The sequence below is a fragment of the Danio rerio genome, chromosome 14 (assembly GCF_052040795.2).
Source record: "Danio rerio strain M-AB ecotype USA chromosome 14, GRCz13ab, whole genome shotgun sequence".
Taxonomy (NCBI): Eukaryota; Metazoa; Chordata; class Actinopteri; order Cypriniformes; family Danionidae; genus Danio; species Danio rerio.
Window position 1 is genome coordinate 50,304,667 of NC_141034.1, and position 23,092 is coordinate 50,327,758.

The following is a 23,092-nucleotide window of genomic DNA, read 5'->3' on the forward strand; positions in this document are numbered from 1 at the left end:
ATGGGATTAATCGCAAATAATCTTTGTCCAGGATTACATTTGCTGGTTAATTTCAAGCATTTTTCATTCATATACAACAAATGTATAATTTACAGTAAACTGAATACATTATTTATGTAGAATAATGCAAAATGCATTAATTTGACAAAAGTAACAATTGATTTTGGTACTAATTGTTGTACTAATTGTTGTGTAACTTATCGCTAAACTTATTGAAGCATAACAGTTGACAGTAACAAGGTTGACATTAACAGTTGACAGTGACAAAGTTTACAGTAAAAGAGTTGACAGTAACAGACTTGGCATTAACATTAATAGAAATGACATGAACAGAGTTGACAGTAACAGACTTGGCATTAACAGAGTTGACATTAACAAAGTTGACAGTAACAGAGTTGAATAACCGAGTTGACAGTAACAGAGTTGACAGTAACAGAGTTAAATAACAGATCTGAATAACAGAGTTGAATAAAAGAGTTGACAGTAACAGAGTTGAATAACAGACTTGACAGTAACAAAGTTGAATAACGGAATTGACAATAACAGAGTTTACAGTAACAGAGTTGACAGTAACAAAGTTGAATAACAGAATTGACAATAACAGTGTTGACAGTAACAGAGTTGAATAACAGAGTTGAATAACAGAGTTCACAGTATCAGAGTTGACAGTAGTAGAGTTGAATAACAGAGTTGACAGTAACAGAGTTGAATAACAGAGTTGAATAACAGAGTTTACAGTAAGAGAGCTGAATAAGAGTTAACAGTATCAGAGTTGAATAACAGAGTTGACGGTAACAGAGTTGACATTAAAAGAGTGGACACTAACAGAGTTGAATAACAGAGTTCACAGTAAGTAACAGAGTTGAATAACAGAGTTCACAGTAATAGAGTTGAATAACAGAGTTCACAGTAACAGAGTTGACAGTAGCAGAGTTGACATTAACAGTTCACAGTAACAGTTGACATTAACAGCGTTGAATAACAGAGTTCACAGTAAGAGAGTTCACAGTTACAGAGTTGACAGTGACAGAGTTGACAGTAACAGAGTTGACAGTAACAGAGTTGACAGTGACAGAGTTGACAGTAGCAGAGTTGACAGTTGTAGAGTTGAATAACAGAGTTGACATTAACAGAGTTCACAGTAACAGTTGACATTAACAGCGTTGAATAACAGAGTTGACAGTAGCAGAGTTGACAGTAGCAGAGTTGAATAACAGAGTTGACAGTAGCAGAGTTGACAGTAGCAGAGTTGACAGCAGAGTTGACAGTGACAGAGTTGACAGTAGCAGAGTTGAATAACAGAGTTGACAGTAGCAGAGTTGACAGTGACAGAGTTGACAGTAGCAGAGTTGACAGTGACAGAGTTGACAGTAGCAGAGTTGAATAACAGAGTTGACAGTAGCAGAGTTGACAGTGACAGAGTTGACAGTAGCAGAGTTGACAGCAGAGTTGACAGTGACAGAGTTGACAGTAGCAGAGTTGAATAACAGAGTTGACAGTAGCAGAGTTGAATAACAGACTTGACAGTGACAGAGTTGACAGTAGCAGAGTTGACAGTGACAGAGTTGACAGTAGCAGAGTTGACAGTGACAGAGTTGACAGTAGCAGAGTTGAATAACAGAGTTGACAGTAGCAGAGTTGACAGTGACAGAGTTGACAGTAGCAGAGTTGACAGTAGTAGAGTTGAATAACAGAGTTGACATTAACAAAGTTCACAGTAACAGTTGACATTAACAGCGTTGAATAACAGAGTTGACATTAACAGAGTTCACAGTAACAGTTGACATTAACAGCGTTGAATAACAGAGTTGACATTAACAGAGTTCACAGTAACAGTTGACATTAACAGCGTTGAATAACAGAGTTGACATTAACAGAGTTCACAGTAACAGTTGACATTAACAGCGTTGAATAACAGAGTTGACAGTAGCAGAGTTGACAGTGACAGAGTTGACAGTAGCAGAGTTGAATAACAGAATTAACAGTAGCAGAGTTGACAGTGACAGAGTTGACAGTGACAGAGTTGACAGTAGCAGAGTTGACAGTGACAGAGTTGACAGTAGCAGAGTTGAATAACAGAGATGACAGCAGAGTTGACAGTGACAGAGTTGACAGTAGCAGAGTTGACAGTGACAGAGTTGACAGTAGCAGAGTTGAATAACAGAGTTGACAGCAGAGTTGACAGTGACAGAGTTGACAGTAGCAGAGTTGAATAACAGAGTTGACAGTAGCAGAGTTGACAGTAGCAGAGTTGACAGTGACAGAGTTGACAGTAGCAGAGTTGAATAACAGAGTTGACAGTAGCAGAGTTGACAGTGACAGAGTTGACAGTAGCAGAGTTGAATAACAGAGTTGACAGTAGCAGAGTTGACATTTTCTACCATTTTGTGTGCTTTAGCTTTGGCCTGTCTAAAACACAATTCGATGTATTTTAATCATATTTTTCAAATTAAAAATGAATGAGAATTCACTGAAATATTACAGTAGCAGAATTTACATTATTAATCTACTATTGGTTTATCCTAAAGATTTTGTACAAATGAATGAGAGAAGTATAAATGACAGTCTAAATAAGTAGAGTGGGAGTCTTTAAGTGAATATTCTCAATATCAAATATGTTTTAAATGATTTGCGTAATTATTAAAAACTGAAAATGATAAGTATCATTAACCTTAAATATACCCAAAATTCTAGAATTGCATGCACATGTCCTGTATATACACCGTAATATATGGCTTCCTAACTGGAAAATATGAGTAAATAAATGTATGATTCAAAACTACCCTTAATGTATTTTGACATAAAGCATGGCACTGTATTAATTTGTTAGTGTGTGTCTGAATTTCTGCCATCTCATTTGACTAACAGCTCAGGAAACCACAGTTTACTGTTGTCAGTTCAGACAAAAAAGAAGCTGACAGTAAGAAGCTCCCTATCTTTGTCCAACAGAGTTTCAGTTACTGCACCAGGGTTATTTTTAGACTGTTGTCAGTTTCATGAGTGGAAAGCTTTTGTATTAGATATAAAGAACTAAAACCAAATTGAAAAAATGTCTCACCATTTACTAGCTCTAGTGGTTCTAAATGTTTATGAATTTCTTCTTCTTCTTTTTCTGTTGATCATAAAATGAGACACAATGATTGTAGTGGCAATTTTCTTTAAAGAGGCGCTCTCTGTGGTAAAGAAACAAAGTCTTACCCGGGATGTCTTTTCAAAGTTTTATTCTTTATAAAGAAGGTCACAATCATACAGCTACAACAGTTTCTGCAGAATGAGACACAGAAGCAAAGTGTGCTCACCCTTTTCTCTGGTTTGTACTGCTTACAAGGCCAATTCTAATACGGCCCATTCTGTACTGCGTCTGGTGTTTCCGCTGTTTCTGCTCTATGTCCTTTCTCAACATAAACCTAACAACCATAGATCTTACCCAAGCAACCATAAATCTTATTAATGTGAACCCTTTGAGTTAAACATCACATAGCCTTTTAGGAGAATCCTTAGGAGACATGGACCGGATAAACACGTACAGGAATGTGGCTGTATACTAAAATGTACACATTAAGGTGAAAATCAATTCAAGTGACTTTCCCATTTAACTCATACGTCTAAAAATGAGTCGTAAACAAGTTTTCACTACACATGCTTTTCTAAAAAATTAATTTCCAATGAATAACAAATAATACCATAGTATAAGATTGTTCAAACTTATATAAACAAGCTTGGAATTCAACACCCACTCTGTTAAGTTCATTAAAGGTGTGTGAAGGTCTGGCTTCAAGGGTTAGTTCACCCCAAAATGAATATTTACTCACTATTTAATCTCCCTCAAGTGGTTTTCATGAGTTTTTTTATTTTATTTTAATGAACGCTAAAGAAAACTTTCTGAGGAAAGTGGAAAACTATGGAGTCAATCTAGGGCCATATATACTTGCAAAATAAAAGAAAGTTTTGCAAACAAAAAATAAAGTCTTGAGCAAAAAAAAAAAATAAGTGCAAATCTCCAAAAATTGTAAAGCGAAAATTTATTTTTTAGAAATAAAAATTAATTTTCCTAACAAAAAATAAAGACCTCAAAGGGAAAATTAAGTTTGAAGAAAAAAATGAAATTTGCAAACAAAAAAAGAACTGCAAATAAAAATCAAGCAGTGCAAAAAAAAAAAACTAAATATTTGCAGTTGAAAAAAAACTAAACATATTGGCAAAAATTTTTTTTATAGCATTGCCTTTACAGAACCTGTCCAGTCAATGGCCTCCATTTAAGCAACGTCATCACCTGGAGACACAGTATCACAGCGCCAATAGACGAATTACGAATTACGGGAGCGCTAGCATTTACAGTAAGGGAATGACATCCGATGCGGTACAGTTTGTTGTTGTATTAGAAAATAAGTTATATTGATTACATATTATACATATTATTAACATAATGCTTCCAGCGAATTATAACAGCATGTCATCCAGTGATAAGCACAGTGATTCGGCAAAATTAACGTTAAAGTGAGCGGCGTTCGTCTGACAGGTCCATTTGCGATCACACCCTCCCATTGGAAATTGGATAAGACGAAATGGCCAAGCATCCAGACCCAAATATACAATCTCATTGAAGCTCCAAGTGATTTTACAAGAGAGAAGTTAAAGGCCTACAAGTTTTTGGATGCCTACAATTTTGTTATGTGTGGTCATGTGCAAGAAATAAGGCTCCATGATGACCAGATTCAACACTACATAGAGCTAAAAACTGAGATTCTGCTTAGCCAAAGACAAGGAAAGAAGACGGAGCTGTACAAGACCTGGGTAATCACCAACACGCAAAACGACTGCATTCTGACAGCGAACCTCACCTGTACGGCAGCGTATGTGAACTTACACATTTCTGTAAAGTTGGTTTTATATTCGCACATTCAGACTTTCTCCTTAATAATATAATTTCATAAAAGTATTATTTGCAAACTCCAAATAGTGTAGACATATTAGCAGCCAATGACTGAAAGTACAACATGTTCACAGTCAAATAAACAGTGTTAATGTTGGTTTTAAGTCACAGTTGCAGGTTATTCCAGACCGAACATTCAAAGTGGTGTGCTAAACAATATAGGGAGTGTGTCACAAGGTGTCACTGAATGAAAGTGTAAATATAATACCAACTTTACCTTAATAACTTACACTTTCACGTTTCATTGTAAGCATTCAGTGTCCGCAGTTTAATTCACCATGTTTCACTTTTTTTGCTGAAATTAAAAACCAATCAATATGCAGTAATGTTTCTGATTCAGCATAGCATGAACTAACATGATATAACATGAGAACTGCAGAGTCCAGCATTTTTAATTAGGTCGTCACTTTATTCAGCTCCCTTTTAGCCAAAGACGTCTGCAGTTGGCATTAAAGCAGTTTGGTGTACGGTAAAAGTTAAGTTTTCTATTTTTGGAGTCGAATTTTGCATCCTACCGCACAACACGACATCTTTGCTATTGCAGCCAGTCTTTTTTTGCAACCAGGGACTCATGTGACGTCATGTGTGACGCAGGTTGGTAATTCTTCTGTAGGTCCAGGTCTGCCGTAAGCAATCAACTTCCCTTGACTCCGCCCCCTTGTCAAATCAGGGCCACAAGGTGAGACGCGCAGAAACGTGAAGTGCAAAGTGAAAACAGCATCGTAAACTCACGGTTGACTAAAATGCAAATCAAAATGAGCATTGCAACTGACTGGATGGGTTTTGTAAAGGCAATGCTATAAAAATGTTCTGCAAAAATGTAGTTTTTTTACTGCAATAATTTAAGATTTTTTTATTTTTCAAAACTATATTTTTTGTGGTTATTTCTTTTTGTAAGCAAAATTATATTTTATTTCTCAAAAATTCATTTTCACTTTGTGATTTTTTTAATGATTTGCATTTTTTTATTTTATTTTTTTGCTCAATACTTTCTTGTTTGCAAAACTTTCCTTTATTCTACAAGTATGTATGGCCCTAGATTAACTCCATAGAAAACCTGTAACCATTGAATTCCACTGTAGCATAAATAAAATGTGCATATGTGAACTAGTCTAGAGGTAAATATGGACTATGGAAGTCAATGGTTACAGGTTTCCAACCTTCTTCAAAATACCTTCTTTAGTGTTCAACAGAAGAAAGAACCTGGACCTAAGGAGTGAATAAATAATGAGTTTCCTTTTTTGGGGGGTGGACTATCCCTTTAAAGTTTAAAGACAGTAGCTGCGTCCCAAATGGCACACTATACACTATGCACTCATGCACTATGTACTTATGCACTTACACACTCAACAGGATAGTATATGTATGTAGTGTCGTCCCAAATGGCACACTAATGTGTTTTTACTAAGCGGAAATTCAAACCGTTTCCCTGATGACGTTTGACGGTTGCCAAATCAGTGAAATAAACAACAGAATTATCAAATAAAACCTGCCGTGAGTATTACCGCATTCACCATCGGGAGGCGCTAAAATCACTCTCGTAGGAGAATTTTGCTCTCACCATCCAAAATAAATAAAGTTATCCAACATGTGCGTCTGAAAGCTCCGCCCCTTCCGCTACGTGAGCAAACCTGCGGTCGTTGAGTGCGTGAAGTGTCCATCATTACACACTTCATTTTAGCGGCTGAATGAGTGCATCATCCGGGTAATTAAAGTGCACTTATTATTATTAGAGTTTTCAGTGTGAACACACTACTTACACTATTTATACTACAAAATGGCGTAGAATAGTGCATAAGTATGCGATTTGGGACGCAGCTAGTGAAACTTCAGTCCAGCTGAGGGCGACACGCAAATACATGCCAGACGTCACAGCGAGCAGGAAAGGAAGTCGTCAGTCACCCGGAAGTTCGCGCAACACGCTTGTAAACAACTCGCGAGGACAAACCACAGACTTAAATATATATGATCGTTTGTTGGATTTAACGAAACATCAGGTAAAATAACGAGTTATTGTGCAATACGATGTACTGACTTTCATTGGTCACGTCATATCAACGTCAAACACATCTTTAACGTTAAATAATAGGAAATGTTGAGTGCGTAACGGGTTTAACATTAGATCATACAGCTTTCTATTCTCTGCTTTAATTGTATATATTTTGATTGTTGACGTGTTAAGCGTGTTTCCGTGTTTACAGCATTTGATTTGAGAATTTGAACGTGATGTTATGTGTAATTATTGTAGCTGATCATGGCGGCGGAGGCGGGTAAAGCGTCAGAAGGGATGGTAGATCTGGAAGAGCCGAAGAAAATGACCAGGGAAGACTGGAGGAAGAAGAAAGAGCTGGAAGAGCAGAGAAAATTGGGAAATGCTCCAGCTGAAGTCGACGAGGAGGGAAAGTATGTTGAACAAATGAATGATGCATGATATGCACACACACCAGACAAGTCTTGTGGTTTTAGGAGCAACAAATAATAACTTGACTTCTAGTTGATCATTTGGTATCAGAAGTGGCTTATATTAAAGGGAAAGGCCTCTAGATTACGCTTATTTTCCCAAAATAAAATATGATCATGGCTTGATTTATAATTATTTCATTAGGACAGTAAGGTCTGACTTTGCTTAGACAAAAGTCTTGTCACATAACAGAAATAATATACAGTATAGAATATAAAGTCATCCTGCAGTGGAGACAGAATGAATATTGTGTCTGACTCCCATGAGCTTGGAGGACTGCATCCATACATCTCTGCAATGACTCAAATCACTTAATAATAACGTCATCTAAAATGGCAAAGAAAGCGTTCATGCAGGACTCCCAGAGTTCATCAAGATTTTTTGGATTCATCTTCAATGCCTCCTCCTCCATCTTAACCCAGACGTGCTTAATAATGTTCATGTCTGGTGACTGGGCTGGCCAATCCTGGAGCACCTTGACCTTCTTTGCTTTTAGGAACTCCAGATAAACTTGCAAACCCCCATCCTGAATGTAACCCCAAACCATAAATTTTCCTTCACCAAACTTGACTAGTTTCTGTGAGAATATTGGGTCCATGTGGGTTCCAGTAGGTCTTCTGCAGTATTTGTGATGATTGGGATGCAGCTCAACAGATGATTCATCTGTAAAAAATCGACCTTCTGCCACTTTTCCAAATGATCAAATAGAAGTTAAGTTATTATTTGTTGCTCTTACAACTAGGATCAACAACAAGACTTTTGCCAGGTAGTGTAGACATTACCTAAATAACTGCAGGTTAATTATGTTTATGTACAATAATACTTTAACTGTTAAAAGTTATTAGTAACTAATAAACTTGTGGTAAGTAAAAACCCTTCAGTTTTCTGAATTTGATTGTAATGCAATAATGTGCACCTTTTGTAAAGCTGTTTGAGACTATAATTATTGTGGAAAGCGCTGTACAAATAAACTTTAATTGAATATTTGTTTTAGGCATGGGCCAATATAAGATTCTGACGGTATGAATACCTTGCATACAAATATGTTCTTTTTAAATGTCTTGGTAAAAAACAGCAAATTTTTTTTCCTTATTGAACACTATTCATTTATTCATTTTCTTGTCGGCTTAGTCCCTTTATTAATCCGGGGTGGCCACAGCGGAATGAACCACCAATTTATCCAGCAAGTTTTTACGCAGCGGATGCCCTTCCAGCCACAACCCATCTCTGGGAAATATTGAACACTATGTCTTTTATTTTAATAAACATTTAAAATATTCTGGAAGATCGTCATTAGTTTTGAAAACAGATTTCTTTACAACTTAAAAAAGGCATCTTTGGATATCCTCCTTTTCTTTAGATATAAAGTCAGCTACTATGCTATTCATTTCTATAGCATGGTTGGATGTTGATGCATAAACAATTTTATTTTCAAATGCAATTTCAGACCAAATATTCAAAATATAACAATATAGGGAGCGTGTCACAAGTTGTCACTGAACGAATGTGCAAATATAAAACCAACTTTACTTCAATCATGCCTACTTGTCTTGCATGTGACTACTTTGATTTCTCTCACCATAATATTTTGTTTCCAGGGACATCAACCCTCATATTCCCCAGTACATCTCGTCTGTCCCTTGGTACATTGACCCTTCAAAGAGACCCACCCTTAAGCATCAGAGACCCCAGGAGGAGAATCAGAGCAAATTTGCGCCCATTGGAGACTGGTATAAGAGAGGTGTACAAGAAGTAAGCCCTTCTCCTGCCTATATATTTATAAGCTTTAAAGAGATTTAGTGTGTAAAACCCCTTTTCATTGCTCTTCTGTCATTTAGAAATCAGTGAACACGAAATACAGAAAAGGAGCATGCGAAAACTGTGGCGCCTTGACACATAAGAAGAAAGATTGTTTGGAGGTAAGTGGTTTATACAATAATGTTATGATGTTACATGCATGGATAGGTTGTCATTACCAAATAATGTTTGGTTTTAGGTCATTAAATTGATTTTTAAACTTAAAAAAGAAACTAATGCATACAGTTATTTAACAAGTATGCAGTACAATTCATCAAAAGAGACACTTAAGACATTTTTTAGTTTCAAATAAAAATTATTCATTAGAGAATCATGAAAAATGAGTCACAGCCTCTAAAAACATTAACCAGCAAAACTGTTTTCAACTGATTATAATACTTTCTGGTGGAGGTGTGAACCTAGACTGGTCTCACAGTTCGGTTACGATCATCATGACATCGATTCGGTTTAATTTGATATCACAGTGCATTGATGATGCTTTCCATTCACAATTTCATATTTTACTTCACAGCACAAGAATTCTTGTATTAAAATTGATAAATGCATTTATATATTATTTGTAATACAATTTTTTCCTTTAATACAGCAGTCAGATATATGAACTGTACCTTTACTTTTACCTGCTCAAAGAAAACACTCTTTTTAAATGTATCAAACAAAACTAAAGTACATGCACAGAGGACAACATGAGCATGTATAGCAAATAAACTAATGTAAATATTATCCCGCTTGCTTTTTGAGCACTGTCGAGCGAGATTTGAATTGCCTATGATTGGTCACGCGCTCAACAGAAAGGGCTGCGATTGGCTTTAACGCTTTCGCGCTGTTTATCGATGAGTGACTGATAATCAGCACGCCAGTGCTCCCCACACATAGACTTTACTTGGGCGGGCCGCCCAGGTATATTAATGGCACTTTTATTTAGAAAAACGATACTACATACTCGGAGACAACGAAATGACGTCTAAACTGGCTGCAAAATATATGTACACCCTTAGTAATGGTTAACCAACGCATTTGCTTTGTTAAAAAAAAAAGTACTCGTTTTAATCTTGAAATTATGATCATTTTTAGAGATACTGCCTGTCTTTACTAACTTTTCTGTCATTTATTTCTCATTTGATGATTAGTTTATTAATTTGATGATGTTAATATATTACATAGACTATTTTATATACAATTCTAAAATGCTTTGGCATTCAAATTTGCTTTGAACTTGAAAGAGAGAGAGAGAGAGAGAGAAGTAGATTTGACCTGTCAGTGGCTGACATGGCTTTTTTATTTCAGTCTTTTTTAAAACAGCCTTTTTTTTACTTTAATCCATTGAAAAGAAACAGTGTCATAACAAATACAACTATTATTAACAATACAATTATGTTTTGTGGCATATAGTTAACTATTTATGTGATTTGGGTAAATGTTATGTTTCGATCCGGCTACCAAAACTCACTCTGCAGACACGCTCATGTCTGGATCCACAAGTATCGCTGTAAAAGACGAGAGGAGAGGAAATGTTACCTCACAACAGCAGGCCAAAGGTCCAGAGCAAGAGAGAAAAGCAGAAAAGGAGTTTACAGCTTTCGCTTTCTCAATAGCAGTGGAATAGGGGCTTTCGCTGTAACTTCAGTGTCAGAAATATATTGTCCACCAAACTCACAAGCAGTGAATTGTGCACAGTTGTCTGCTTTTTAAGTAGTTGAAGTATTTTAATTACTCGCGGAAGCCTCCCTCGTCAGAGTAGGCTACCGCAATATAGCGCATAAGATAAATGACGTCAGTACGCAATAACCGGTTATGATTATTACTGAACCAATACCAAATTGTCCACGTCTACATCACGGTGTATCGAAGAAACAATTATTTTGACACCCCTACTTTCTGGAGTAGCAAATCAGCATATTTACATGGTTTCTGAAAGGGAAAATGTGACTCAATTCAAACATGGCATCAAATGAATAAATTATAATTTTGAAAAAATATATAAAACTGAAATCATTTAGTTAAAATTGTAAATTATTGAAATTGAGAAATATTTCTGTATAATAATCTTACATTAAAATGAAATTATGTCCAAAAATGTTTTTCACAGAGACCCCGAAAGGTTGGAGCAAAGTTTTCTGGCACAGGCATCGCACCGGATGAGCACCAGCAGGTTCAGCTCTCGATGGATTATGATGGAAAGAGAGATCGCTGGAATGGTTATGATCCTGATGAGCACATGCGCATTGTAGAGGAATATTCTAAAGTGGATCTGGTGAGTCATACATACTGTTGGATATGTTTGTGTGTTTATGTTCATTCCATAATAATGACCAGGGTAAGAAATGAGCGGATATAGACCATGATGATGTATTTACATTAACATTTGTGAATCTTATGTTACACAATTATAGTTTTGGCAATAGTCAAAATTATTAATATTTCCTTCATGCCCAAAATCATTAAAAATATTAAGTAAAAAATCATGTTCATTTGAAGACATTTTATGAATTCCTTACTATAAATTGATCAAAATATAATCTTTAAAGTGATTTTTCTCATTATTTTTTATTTATCTTTTTAAACCTTCTGATTGCAGATTTCAAATATTTTCATCAATCAAATTTTGTCCTATCCTAATAATGTATACATCTTATTTAGTCAGTTTTTTTTTGCTGTGTATCAGTTTCAATATAAATCAAAATGACTGGTTTTGTGCTCTAAGGTCACGTTTATTGATTCAGCATATGTTTTTGAGCGACTTACAATCAAGAATAAAGGAAGCATGTCTAATTATTATCTAATTTTATCCCCACAGGCAAAGCGCACTCTCAAAGCTCAGAAACTCCAAGAGGAGTTAGCATCTGGTAAACTAATGGATCAAGCTGTAAGTCTTTACAATATACTTTATTTTCTAGATTTTTTTCCACATTTATTTTTTAAGCATGTGATATTTGTCACGTAAATATGTGTGCTATAAAGTTTAATTTGATTACATTTATTATCTGTGTTTATAATTCTATATGTTTCAATCTTGCAGAACTCACGAAAGCATGAGGAAGCAGTACAGGTATATATCATGATGTGCAGCTGGATTATAAAATAAAACTCCAAATGTTAAAAGCCACTAACTTGATTCAACTTTTTTCCCTGAACAGGACCACAGCAGTGAAGATGAAGATGAGGACAAATATGTTGATGACTTTGACATGCCTGGACAAAACTTTGACTCCAAGAGAAGAATCACAGTTAGAAACCTGAGAATCCGAGAGGACATCGCTAAGGTAATTATAACAAATACAATTCTGGACGTGTTGTTACTCATTTTACTATAAATATGTTTACAATTTGATGAGCTAAAATAGACAACATTTCTCATGAGTACCATAAATATGATTCATTTTGTCATCAGCATGGTCTGTTGTAGTAACATATATGCTGTTGCTGTTCTTATTGTACAGTACCTCAGAAATCTGGATCCAAACTCCGCCTACTACGATCCTAAGACTCGAGCCATGAGGGAGAACCCATACTCCAACACTGGAAAGAATCCAGAAGAGTAAGTGCATTCCTCAATTCTTCAGCCTGCAGACATGGCGATGGGAAAATCAATTCCAAGACAGTTATGCAAAAACATTTACTTTTTATGAAAGCAAAGTTATTGGTTTGTTGGCTTCTTGTGAAATCACCGTATGTCTCCTCAATTGTCAATCACTTTGGACTAAAGTGTCTGCTAAATATAAAAGTAAAATTCTTATTATAGGAAGCGTGCCAGTTGTGTACTTGCATATTTTCCCTACTATATACAATTAGTAAGTTATTACATGGCTGTCTGGAATCCTTGATTCTGATTGGTCAATCACAGCATTCCAAGATATGTTATTCTCAGATAACAACCTCTGAGCCTAATAAGACGGACTCTTCCATATTTGTATGCTTATTTTTCACTCTGTTGGTCTAGTTTTTAACAGCAGACAGCGATCCAGACTAGTTTAACAACAGACTGCAAGCACTCTGGAACCAATGTTTTAGAATTATAATAGTCACCCACGGACATAGTCATCACCAAATATATATCAGAGGTCTTTCTCATGTGTAGCCTCATTTCAATTGTCATGGGTTGTAAAATATATCTATACTATATCAGAAGTCGCATTTACCAAAAAGTTAATAGTATTATAATGTCATTTTTTAATGGTTTGGGCAACATGCTTTCACTTTTGTAATTAACATGAAATGCTCTTTTTACCGTTAGGGATGATATCTCGTCCTCTTCATCATACCCTTTTCTTATAGCCATACATGCATTACATAACCATAATACAGTGTGATATTACCTGGGGGCTGTTCCATAAATCAAGCTTACAGAAAAAGCTTATTTTGGTGAGTCAGGCTTATTAATGGTGGATTCGGTTTCATAAATCAAATTTACGATAGTTCAAACTCAGTTACTCCGGCAACTTATGCTGGGAAACTAGCCTGGTCTTAAGTTAATCAAAGCTTAATCAAAGTAATGTTAACATTCACCTGCTATAATTTGATGTCATTTTAATTCACTTAACCTCGTAATACTGATTAAAACTTTATAGTCACTTAATACGAGTCACTTAGAATATTTTAAATTCAAGTAAGTTATTGCAAACGAAGAGAATACAAACTACAACATTTCAACTAAATTATATTTATATATATATATATACACACACACACACATACAATATATGTATTTTTTATGTTTCTGTTTCAGCTTTCTCTCTTGCTTTCTTGCAAACTGTATTATTTGATTATTATGTTTAAATTATGTATGAACTCTAAAAACTGATGCTGCTCACTCGTTGTGAACAGCTGTGTCTCATTTCAGAGCTCTTTCAGTTCTCGAATTTCCCATGGTAGCACACAACATAATCGATGCATCTATGCTCGACCCTTAAAGTTTCACGACAGTTATGTGCACGAGCAGTTATCTAGATTATTTAAACTGAACTCAGATTAGTTCGATCAAATGATCTTCAACTTACTGTTATGAAACCAATTTAAGCGTGGACGTTTAGTTTGGCTCATTGAAGTCAGGCTTTTGACTTTAATCCCCGCTTTTCTAAGGCCGTACTCACTCTAGGTACAGTTGCCTCGAACCGGGCCAAAGCACGCTTGTCCCCTCTCCCGTCTCCCCCAACGACCCGCGCTCACACCACAAACGGGCTTCGGCACGCTTACGTCATCGCTGCTGCGCTGTTCAGTGAGAAGCGCTGTCACTCAGCAGCAAAGTGGACATTTCTCTAGTTAAATCGTTTCAGTCGTTTGTTATGCAGTGACATGCAGTCAAATATTTCGCCAAACAGTCCTTAGGGATGTGGTGACACGCAGTCAGATATTTCGCCGAACAGATCCGCCACTTTTGGCGCTCATAAACAGTCATAAAGCTCTCATGCTGCAGGAATGAGGAGATCTGATGAAGCCGTGCAGCTGTCGTGCTGTGAGGAGTTCTCGTCTTTAATAAACTACGGCAGTTTGCGTTCACTGAACAGTAAGAATGATTAATAAATCCATATGAAACAGCCCCTTAAAAGTCACGTCTCGCTTTCAGTTTCGGGCTTTGGCGCGTTTTGCACTCACACACAAGCGTACCGCGCCAAAGCCCAAGTGATCCCAAACCAATTGTTTTGGTGCAGATCAGAACTCGATTGCGGTGTTCACATATGCCCTATGAACTGTGCTAACAGGGGCAAACAAATCAGGCTCTGAAACAAACATCTAGGTGTTAAAGCACCCATGCCTATTTCTATAATACTGTCCTCAATCTAATGTGTTTACCTTGGCAGGGTGGGCTACGCTGGAGACAACTTTGTGCGCTATTCTGGAGATACTATTTCCATGGCCCAGACTCAGCGTGAGTTGTCTTGGTTTGTCACATCATACATAAACTCCTGTTTACCTGATGTTGGTCTGACGTGGTTTTGTGTGTCTCCTCTGCAGTCTTTGCTTGGGAAGCTTATGAGAAGGGATCTGAAGTTCACCTCCAGGCAGATCCAACAAAGCTGGAGCTTCTCCATCAGTCCTACAAAGTCAAGAAGGACGATTTCAAAGAGAAGCAGAAAGAGACTATTTTGGAAAAGGTATTGTTTTGATTGTTCTTAATTGGAGAAGTGTGATAGCTGAAATGGGGGTGCTGATGGTGTGTTGTTGCTTTTCTCTGCAGTACGGCGGGTCTGAACACTTGGACGCTCCTCCGCGAGAGCTGCTGTTGGCTCAGACAGAGGAATATGTGGAGTACTCTCGACACGGGGCCGTCTTAAAAGGACAAGAGAAGGCTGTGGCTCAGTCAAAATACGAGGAAGACGTGCTCAATAATAACCACACGGTATGCAACGAGGAAGAGCTGTGGTGAAAAATCATTATGCTATGTTCACACCAGACGCGGAACAGATCCGAATAGTGTGATCTAGCCTTGCGTAAATAGACTGGTGAACAATTGAGAGTACTCGCTTCGATTCGTGTCATGGGCAGGGCTTCTGTCTGCCCGGTGACTGTAGCTTCATTGCTAAATGGCTAACATGGATTTTCTTGAGAAAATAACTGTGTTTATGTGCTTTCTGAAGGCTGAAAATACGTTTGGGGCTGTGTCCGGGTCCACTAGATCCTTTCAGAGGTGCACCCAGCTCTGTGAACTCAAACTCCTCCAGAAACTTAACCTGGATGATGGAAGCATTCAGCGGTGCTTATGAATGAGCCAAGCCCAGTTTGATGAACAGTTGTCAGTGTGTGCAGGAAGATTTTCCCCCGGGTCACCAACAACAGGCGCTACGTCATAATCACGCCCCCACAAGAACAAGCTCCTGATTGGTTAACGCGGCGCAAATGTCCGCTGAACACGGCGCAAATGTCCGCTGAAGTTCAGATTTTCAGACTTGAGCGATTCGTGCGAAACGCGTGCAAAACGCTTAATTTGCACTGCGCGTATCGTGTCGTTTATGCTATTTGCGCCATATACGCGCGTCATTCTCGCGTATCGCGCCGCAGGGTTTCTATTCGCGTTTCTGCATTGACTTAACATGTAAATCACTCGCGCTTGATGCTTCTTCTGCGTCTGGTGTGAACGCAGCATTAGAGAGATCAAATCACAATTCATGACTTTAGTTTTAACACCAGATGGCGCTCTAGGCTAGTTTTTGTACTCTAGGCTAGTTTTGAACAGTGGATGGGGCTCTAGGTTAGTTTTTAACAACAGCCGTCGCTCTAGGCTAATTATTAACAGCAGATTATGCACTCTTGGCTAGTTTTTATCAGCATATGGCAATCTAGGCTGTTTGTTTTAACAGCAGATGGTGCTCTAGGCTATTTTTAACAGCAGATGTTGCTCTGGGCTAGTTTTTAACACCAGATGGTGTACTCTAGGCTAGTTTTGAACAGTGGATGGGGCTCTAGGTTAGTTTTTAACAATAGATGTCGCTCTAGGCTAATTATTAACAGCAGATTATGCACCCTAGGCCTGTTTTTATCAGCATATGGCAATCTAGGCTATTTTTAACAGCAGATGTTGCTCTGGGCTAGTTTTAACACCAGATGGTGCACTCTAGGCTAGTTTTGAACAGTAGGCATCACTCTAGGCTAGTTTTTAACAGCAGACGATGAGCTCTAGGCTAGTTTTTGACAATAAACTGCACTTTAGGCTAGTTTTTAATCAGCACATGGCGCTCTAGGCTAGGTTTTAACACCAGATGGTGTACTCTAGGCTAGTTTTGAACAGTGGGTGGTGCTCTAGGCAAGTTTTTAACATCAGACTTCGCTCTAGACAAGTTTTTAACAGAAGATGATGCACTCTAGGCTAGTTTTTACCAGCATATGACAATCTAGGCTAGTTTTTAACAGCAGATGGCACTATAGGCTAGTTTCTAACACCAAGTGGTGCACTCTAGCCTAGTTTTGAACAGCAGGCATAGCTTTAGGCTAGTTTTTAACAGCATATGATGCGCTCTAGACTAGTTTGTAACAACAGACTGCACTTTAAACACTAAAACCTGAACCACACTGTTCCAGTTACTGAACCACACTGTTCCAGTTACTATGACCATTTATGTGAAGCTGCTTTGACACAATCTACATTGTAAAAGCGCTATACAAATAAAGCTGAATTGAATTGAATTGAATTTAGGCTAGTTTTTGTCAGCAGATGGCACTCTAGGCTAATTTTAACAGCAGATGGTGCTTTATGTTGGTTTTTAACATCAGATTATGCACTGTATGCTAATTTTTTAACAATCATTTGCTGACAATGATGATTGATTGTGTTTAATAAATGATGAGGTTTGAAGTAAAGTTTGATTTTGTTTTATGAATGTTGTTGTTTTTTAGTGTATCTGGGGATCATATTGGAAAGATGGCTACTGGGGTTACAAATGCTGCCACTCAATGGTGAAGCAAAGCTACTGTACAGGAGAAGCTGGCAAGAAAGTAGTGGTGAGTATGAAATGTTTCTTTATTTAAAATATGATTTAGCAATTCAGAAAGTTTAAAACCTCTTAATTTTTTTTCAATTATGTAAAGTCATATTTATGTATTCTTAACAAGATACTTTTTATGACCCAAACTTATAGAACTATATATATATATATATATATATATATATATATATATATATATATATATATATATATATATTAGGGATGTAACGGTATCAGAATTTCACGGTACGGTAATACCTCGGTATGAATGTCACGGTACGGTATTTATTGAATCATTTACAGGAAAAAACAAAACTTATGAAAATACTCCAAAAAAGTGCCAAAAGTGTCAATGACATACAAATTAGCCATCTATCTGTAAGCTTTGAAACAGGAACTTCAATTTTAATAACAAAAAACTATTAAACCATGTAAAAAAATAAAGTTTCAATTTAGTATTGTTGAAAACTCATCACATTCAACATTTAATCACACTCAGCCCATCTACCCAGATGAGAGCTCTGCTAGTCGGACTTCTCATCAAGCATCTCCCGCTGGATCTAATCTCACTATATTTATTAAACGGGATATTTCATTCATCTTGTTGTCTTTATCTAACGACATATTCCCTGACTTTGGGCATTGGAATCTATTACTTGTTCTCAGGTAACGTGTTTTGGCTGAGCGCAAAGATAAGTTAATGATTAATGTAACCACGTACATTCTGTATATTGACTGATCGCTTGCCTTTATTTCCTATAATGTATAAACTTATTGTATGTTATACTTTTAAAATGGCCATTATCGATTCTTAAAACTTCGTATCTTCACTGAAATTGAAAGGAGGCAGTTGTTATCGGCTCCGTTTTGTTATAAATATTCACACAGTGAAAATGACGCTCATCTTATGCAGCACGACGCCTCAACATTTCTGCTGTCTAAGTTGCTAATATTAAAATGAAAATAGGCAGTTCCTTAAATCATGTTTACATTTCATTGTTGAGAAAGTGAAACAACGAAGCCAGGGTGATGTGAATGAAGTTATAAAGTACACTGTTCCCTTTGAAGATTTACCCGTGTCCTCGGTATAGTCTGCTTTTCCATATCAAACTGAGAAGAAGAGACTGCAGCCTTGATCAAACTTGCGAAGTCTGAACTTACACGGAGAAGATGCGGGACTGAACTGTGCGTGTAAAGCAGGTCGCACACCCGAAGCGACGCTCGGCGGCGCGCCGCGATGCGCCACGCAGCGCCATGTATTTTAGAATTCTAATCATAGGTTTCTATCAGGATACACACACCGGCGCCGCAAGTCGGCGGCTGTAGGCGGCGCCCGGCGACGGCTCAGGACGCAGTTCATTTTTCAGCCGCGCCACAGAGCGCCATCTGATTAGTTTCATGTTAAATATCATTCGAATGTGCGCGTCTGGTGTGCGATACTTTAATCTGTCATGTACGCGCCGTGTCGCGGCGCCGAGCGGCGCTTCTGGTGTGCGACCTGCTTTAGAGTTTTCCAGCTCTTTTCATCCCCGCTTCTAGCAGCACACTCCATTTCCGCATTACTGGATCTGTAGCAACAACAGACCGCAAGGGATGATGGTCAAGCATGGGCTGATGGCAATTGTAGTTTTCGTTACCTTCCGTTCGCTTTATTCGCCTGAGCAAAATTTCTCAGAAGACCTATAGTTTTACCGAGTCATGCGACTTCGGTAATATCGAAAAAATTAATATTGCGGTATGACGGTATTTACAATACCGTTACATCCCTAATATATATATATATATATATATATATATATATATATAGTAAGTGATCATATTAATTTACTTATTCATAATAATTAAAAGGTTTTAGTTGACAAATGGGTAAAATCCAGTCGTTATTTGACGGATAAAAGGCAAAATATAAAGAAATAAAATAATTAAATAGTATTTTCTTGCTGCACTGTGATCTTTAGATAGTCTTTTTTTAACGTCATAAAATTAATTTATTCTAAATATACCTGACAAAAATTTGTTTGCAGGATTAATTTGATCATTATTGATCATGATCATTATGCTTAATGACATTTTAGTAGGTCTTTAGTAAATGATGGTAAAAATGCATTATGGTCATTATTTTATTTGCTCAAAAAATAATAGTAAACCACACACTCAAATGTATTGGTTAAAAATAAATAAAACTGTATTAAAGATTTACAGTTTGATACTTCATTGTCTTTGATGATTCATATATATTTATTATTATATACATGTTCCGTCTTTTTTCTTTTCATCCAAAATCCATTCTCTGTTTTTGTTATTTTCAGAGTAATTCTTGTACTCCATTTGAAGAGGATGTGGAGGAGGAGCAAACAAGCGAAGAACCAAAGACTCTTTTACAGGTACATTACCATCACTCCCATATTTCCTGCAATCACTCCACAATGTCTGAAGATGATTGCGTTAAACTGAAACGTTTTCACAGATGCACCAGGAAAAATTGAAAGACAAGAAAAAGAAGAAAAAGAGCAAGAAGCACAGAGATTCAGATAGCAGCGACGAGGAGGACGAAGCCAAAAAGAAAGAGAAGCTGAAGAAGGTAAGAAGCTGTTCATGTTTACTGCCACACATACATACACACACACACACACACACACACACACATAATCATATCCTTGATCGGGGTTCAAACTGGTGCTGGAAATCCTTAAAAAATGCTTGAATATTAATTTAGCGTTTTCAAGGTTTAAAAAGTGCTTAGATTTTAGATAAAAGGCTTGAAACTGCTTAATGTTATTGTGTTGCTTTGATAATATTTTAACTTACTAAAAAGTAAATAATAGTTAACTATTTAAATAATATAAAACTATTTTATTTTAATGCTTTTGCATAAAAAATAGCATGATCTGACTGTCTTTATTTATTTATTGATTTTATTTGTGTGTGTGTATATGTGCTCTTTGATTAATGCATGGAGATTACATTTTATTAGTGAACAATGTATAAAATTATATTAAATAATAAATTATGATAAAAAATGACCCATTTAAAATGTAAGTGACAATAATTTAGTGTTTGGATGAGGGCAGACATCACAGATTTTCCTTAGAAATACACTATAACAAATAAATTCCGATGTAATGTGCGTAAGTGCCTGTAGTGTGATCTGCCTGCTTGATTTTGTTATTTATTTATTTTTTGTATATAAAATAGTAATTTAATTTTTTATATGTATCTATGCCCTTTGATTAATGCATTGAGATTAAATTTAATTAGTGAAGAATGCATGGAAATATAATAAATATAAACCTATGATGAAAGGTGACACTTAATATGGGAATATATCACATTTTCAAGGGTAAATGACAATAATTTAATGTTGGGAAAAGGTCAGTCATCACAGATTTTCATTAGAATACTATACTGTAACAAATACAATCTAACTTAACAAGCGCAAGTGCATGTAGTGTGATCTGTCTGTCTTTTTATTTATTTTTTTATTTAGTTTTATATGTATCTGCGCCCTTTAATTAATTGACTGAGATTATAATTCTTAGTGAACAATGCATGACGTTATAATAAATCTAAACTTAAGATAAAAAAAATGACACTTAAGATACGGGAAAATTACATTAAAAAGAGTAAATGACTGTAATTCAGTGTTGCGATGAGGGCAGATATCACAGATTTGCCTTAGAATACTACACTATAACTAATAGAGTCTGATTTAACATGCACAAGTGCCTGTTGTGTGATCTGTCTGTCTTTTTTAATTTTTTTAAATATATATATATATATATATATATATATATATATATATATATATATATATATATATATATATATGAAAGATGACATTTAAATGAGTAAATGACAATAATTCTGTGTTTTGATATGTCCAGACATCACAAAATTTGCTTATTATACACTGGGAAAAAAGGATTCTGTTTTTTTTTTTTTTTTACTAAATTTTAGGTAAGTGGTTGCAAACTCTTATATGGCCTGAATTTAAACAAATTAGATGTAGTAATATTCAACTTAATTTGTTGTTTAAAGTCAGCCAAAATAAATAGTTTGCAACCACTCACCTTAAAAAATTTAATAAGTCATATGAATATTTTTTTCAGTGTAGAATACTATAACAAATAGCATCTGATATAATTTAATGAAGTATTCACAAGTATAAAAATAAGTCATTTGCCACATTTGTACAGTGCTGGGGAAATTGTGACAATCCACTGAGAATGTTTTAAAAGTGCTTATATTTGACTTTGGAAAAGGCGTAAGAGCCCTGCTTCATCTGTGCTACACAAAGGCCTATTGTGAAGGAAAATAATGTGTGTGTTTGTGCAGGCATTAAGTGCGGAGGAGCAGAGGCTGAAGCAGGTGGCTGAACTCATGCAGGTGGATGAGAGGAAACGGCCGTACAACAGCCTGATGGAAGTCCGCGAGCCCACAGAGGAGGAGATGGAGGCTTTCCGAATGAAACGCTGCCGGCCCGACGACCCCATGGCCTCTTTTCTGGGCCAGTGAACAAAAAACAAGTGTCTTTTTCCAGCAGACACCAAGATCTTATTGTCTCTTAGTGTAAAAAAAACTGCTATTGCTAAATCTGTGTTACGCAAAGATCGAACATTGGTCTCATACAAGCATGCAAATCTTCTGCTTTGTATAAATCTGCTTTTAGTCATTTGTTTTCTCATGGTTGTCCTAAAAATATGTGTGGTATTCATTACAGATACCTTTAGTCTTTAATTATAAAGCACCCCATAGCGAATAGGTTCTGTATAGTGAATCATCTGTTTTGATTTAATAATTTGTTGCATTCATTTATTTTCAAGATATTTAAAGGGACAGTTCACCCAAGAATAAATTCTGTTAATATTTTTTTCTACCCTTCACTTGTTTTAAAGCAACACAAAAGAAGATACTTTTAAGAATGTTGGAAACGTGTAACCATTGACTTCCATGGTATTTCTTTTCCTACTATGGCTGTCATGGTCACCGGTTTGCAACATTCTTCAAAATGTCTTCTTTTGTGTTAAAAAAAACCCCACAATGTCAAACTGGTTTGAAACGAGTCTTGGGCGGGTAAACGATGACAATTTAAATTTTTGGGTGAACTATCCCTTTAAATGAAATCATAATAGACAAACCTGACTAGTGTTTGACATTAAACATTTCTATTTAAACTTAAACATGTCTATGCTTGGGTTTGTTGTGTTTCTGTTTTTTCAACATGCAATCCGTGGTCAATCTTATACCCGGAACAGTGTCTGAAGTGTAAGTTTATATATTCAAGTTATACACTGCCTGGTCGGAAAAAAGTTTGGTTAATAAGCAAGAAGAGTCTATTATTGGATCTGCATTGTTGTGATTAATGTTTCTGGCAACAGTTTGATGTTATAGGGCTCTATTTTGACAGTCCACAAAACGCAGGGCGCAAACGCTTTCAGGGCGTGTCAGGATGCGTTTTTGCTA

At 36.4% G+C, this 23,092-nt stretch overlaps 1 protein-coding gene across 1 annotated transcript; it reads left to right on the forward strand.

Annotated features, from left to right (window-relative positions):
• Window positions 1-6,858: 6,858 nt before the first annotated feature.
• On the forward strand, window positions 6,859-22,208 carry slu7 (SLU7 homolog, splicing factor). Its single transcript, NM_001007367.1, is given in 16 exon segments — window positions 6,859-6,930; window positions 7,182-7,336; window positions 8,993-9,146; window positions 9,233-9,313; window positions 11,302-11,466; window positions 12,010-12,078; window positions 12,232-12,261; window positions 12,350-12,475; window positions 12,653-12,750; window positions 15,011-15,078; window positions 15,165-15,304; window positions 15,388-15,549; window positions 17,541-17,645; window positions 19,939-20,013; window positions 20,097-20,210; window positions 21,965-22,208. Coding segments are annotated over 15 exon segments (1,716 nt in total). The 5' UTR covers window positions 6,859-6,930; window positions 7,182-7,187; the 3' UTR covers window positions 22,145-22,208.
• The last annotated feature ends 884 nt before the right edge of the window (window positions 22,209-23,092 follow it).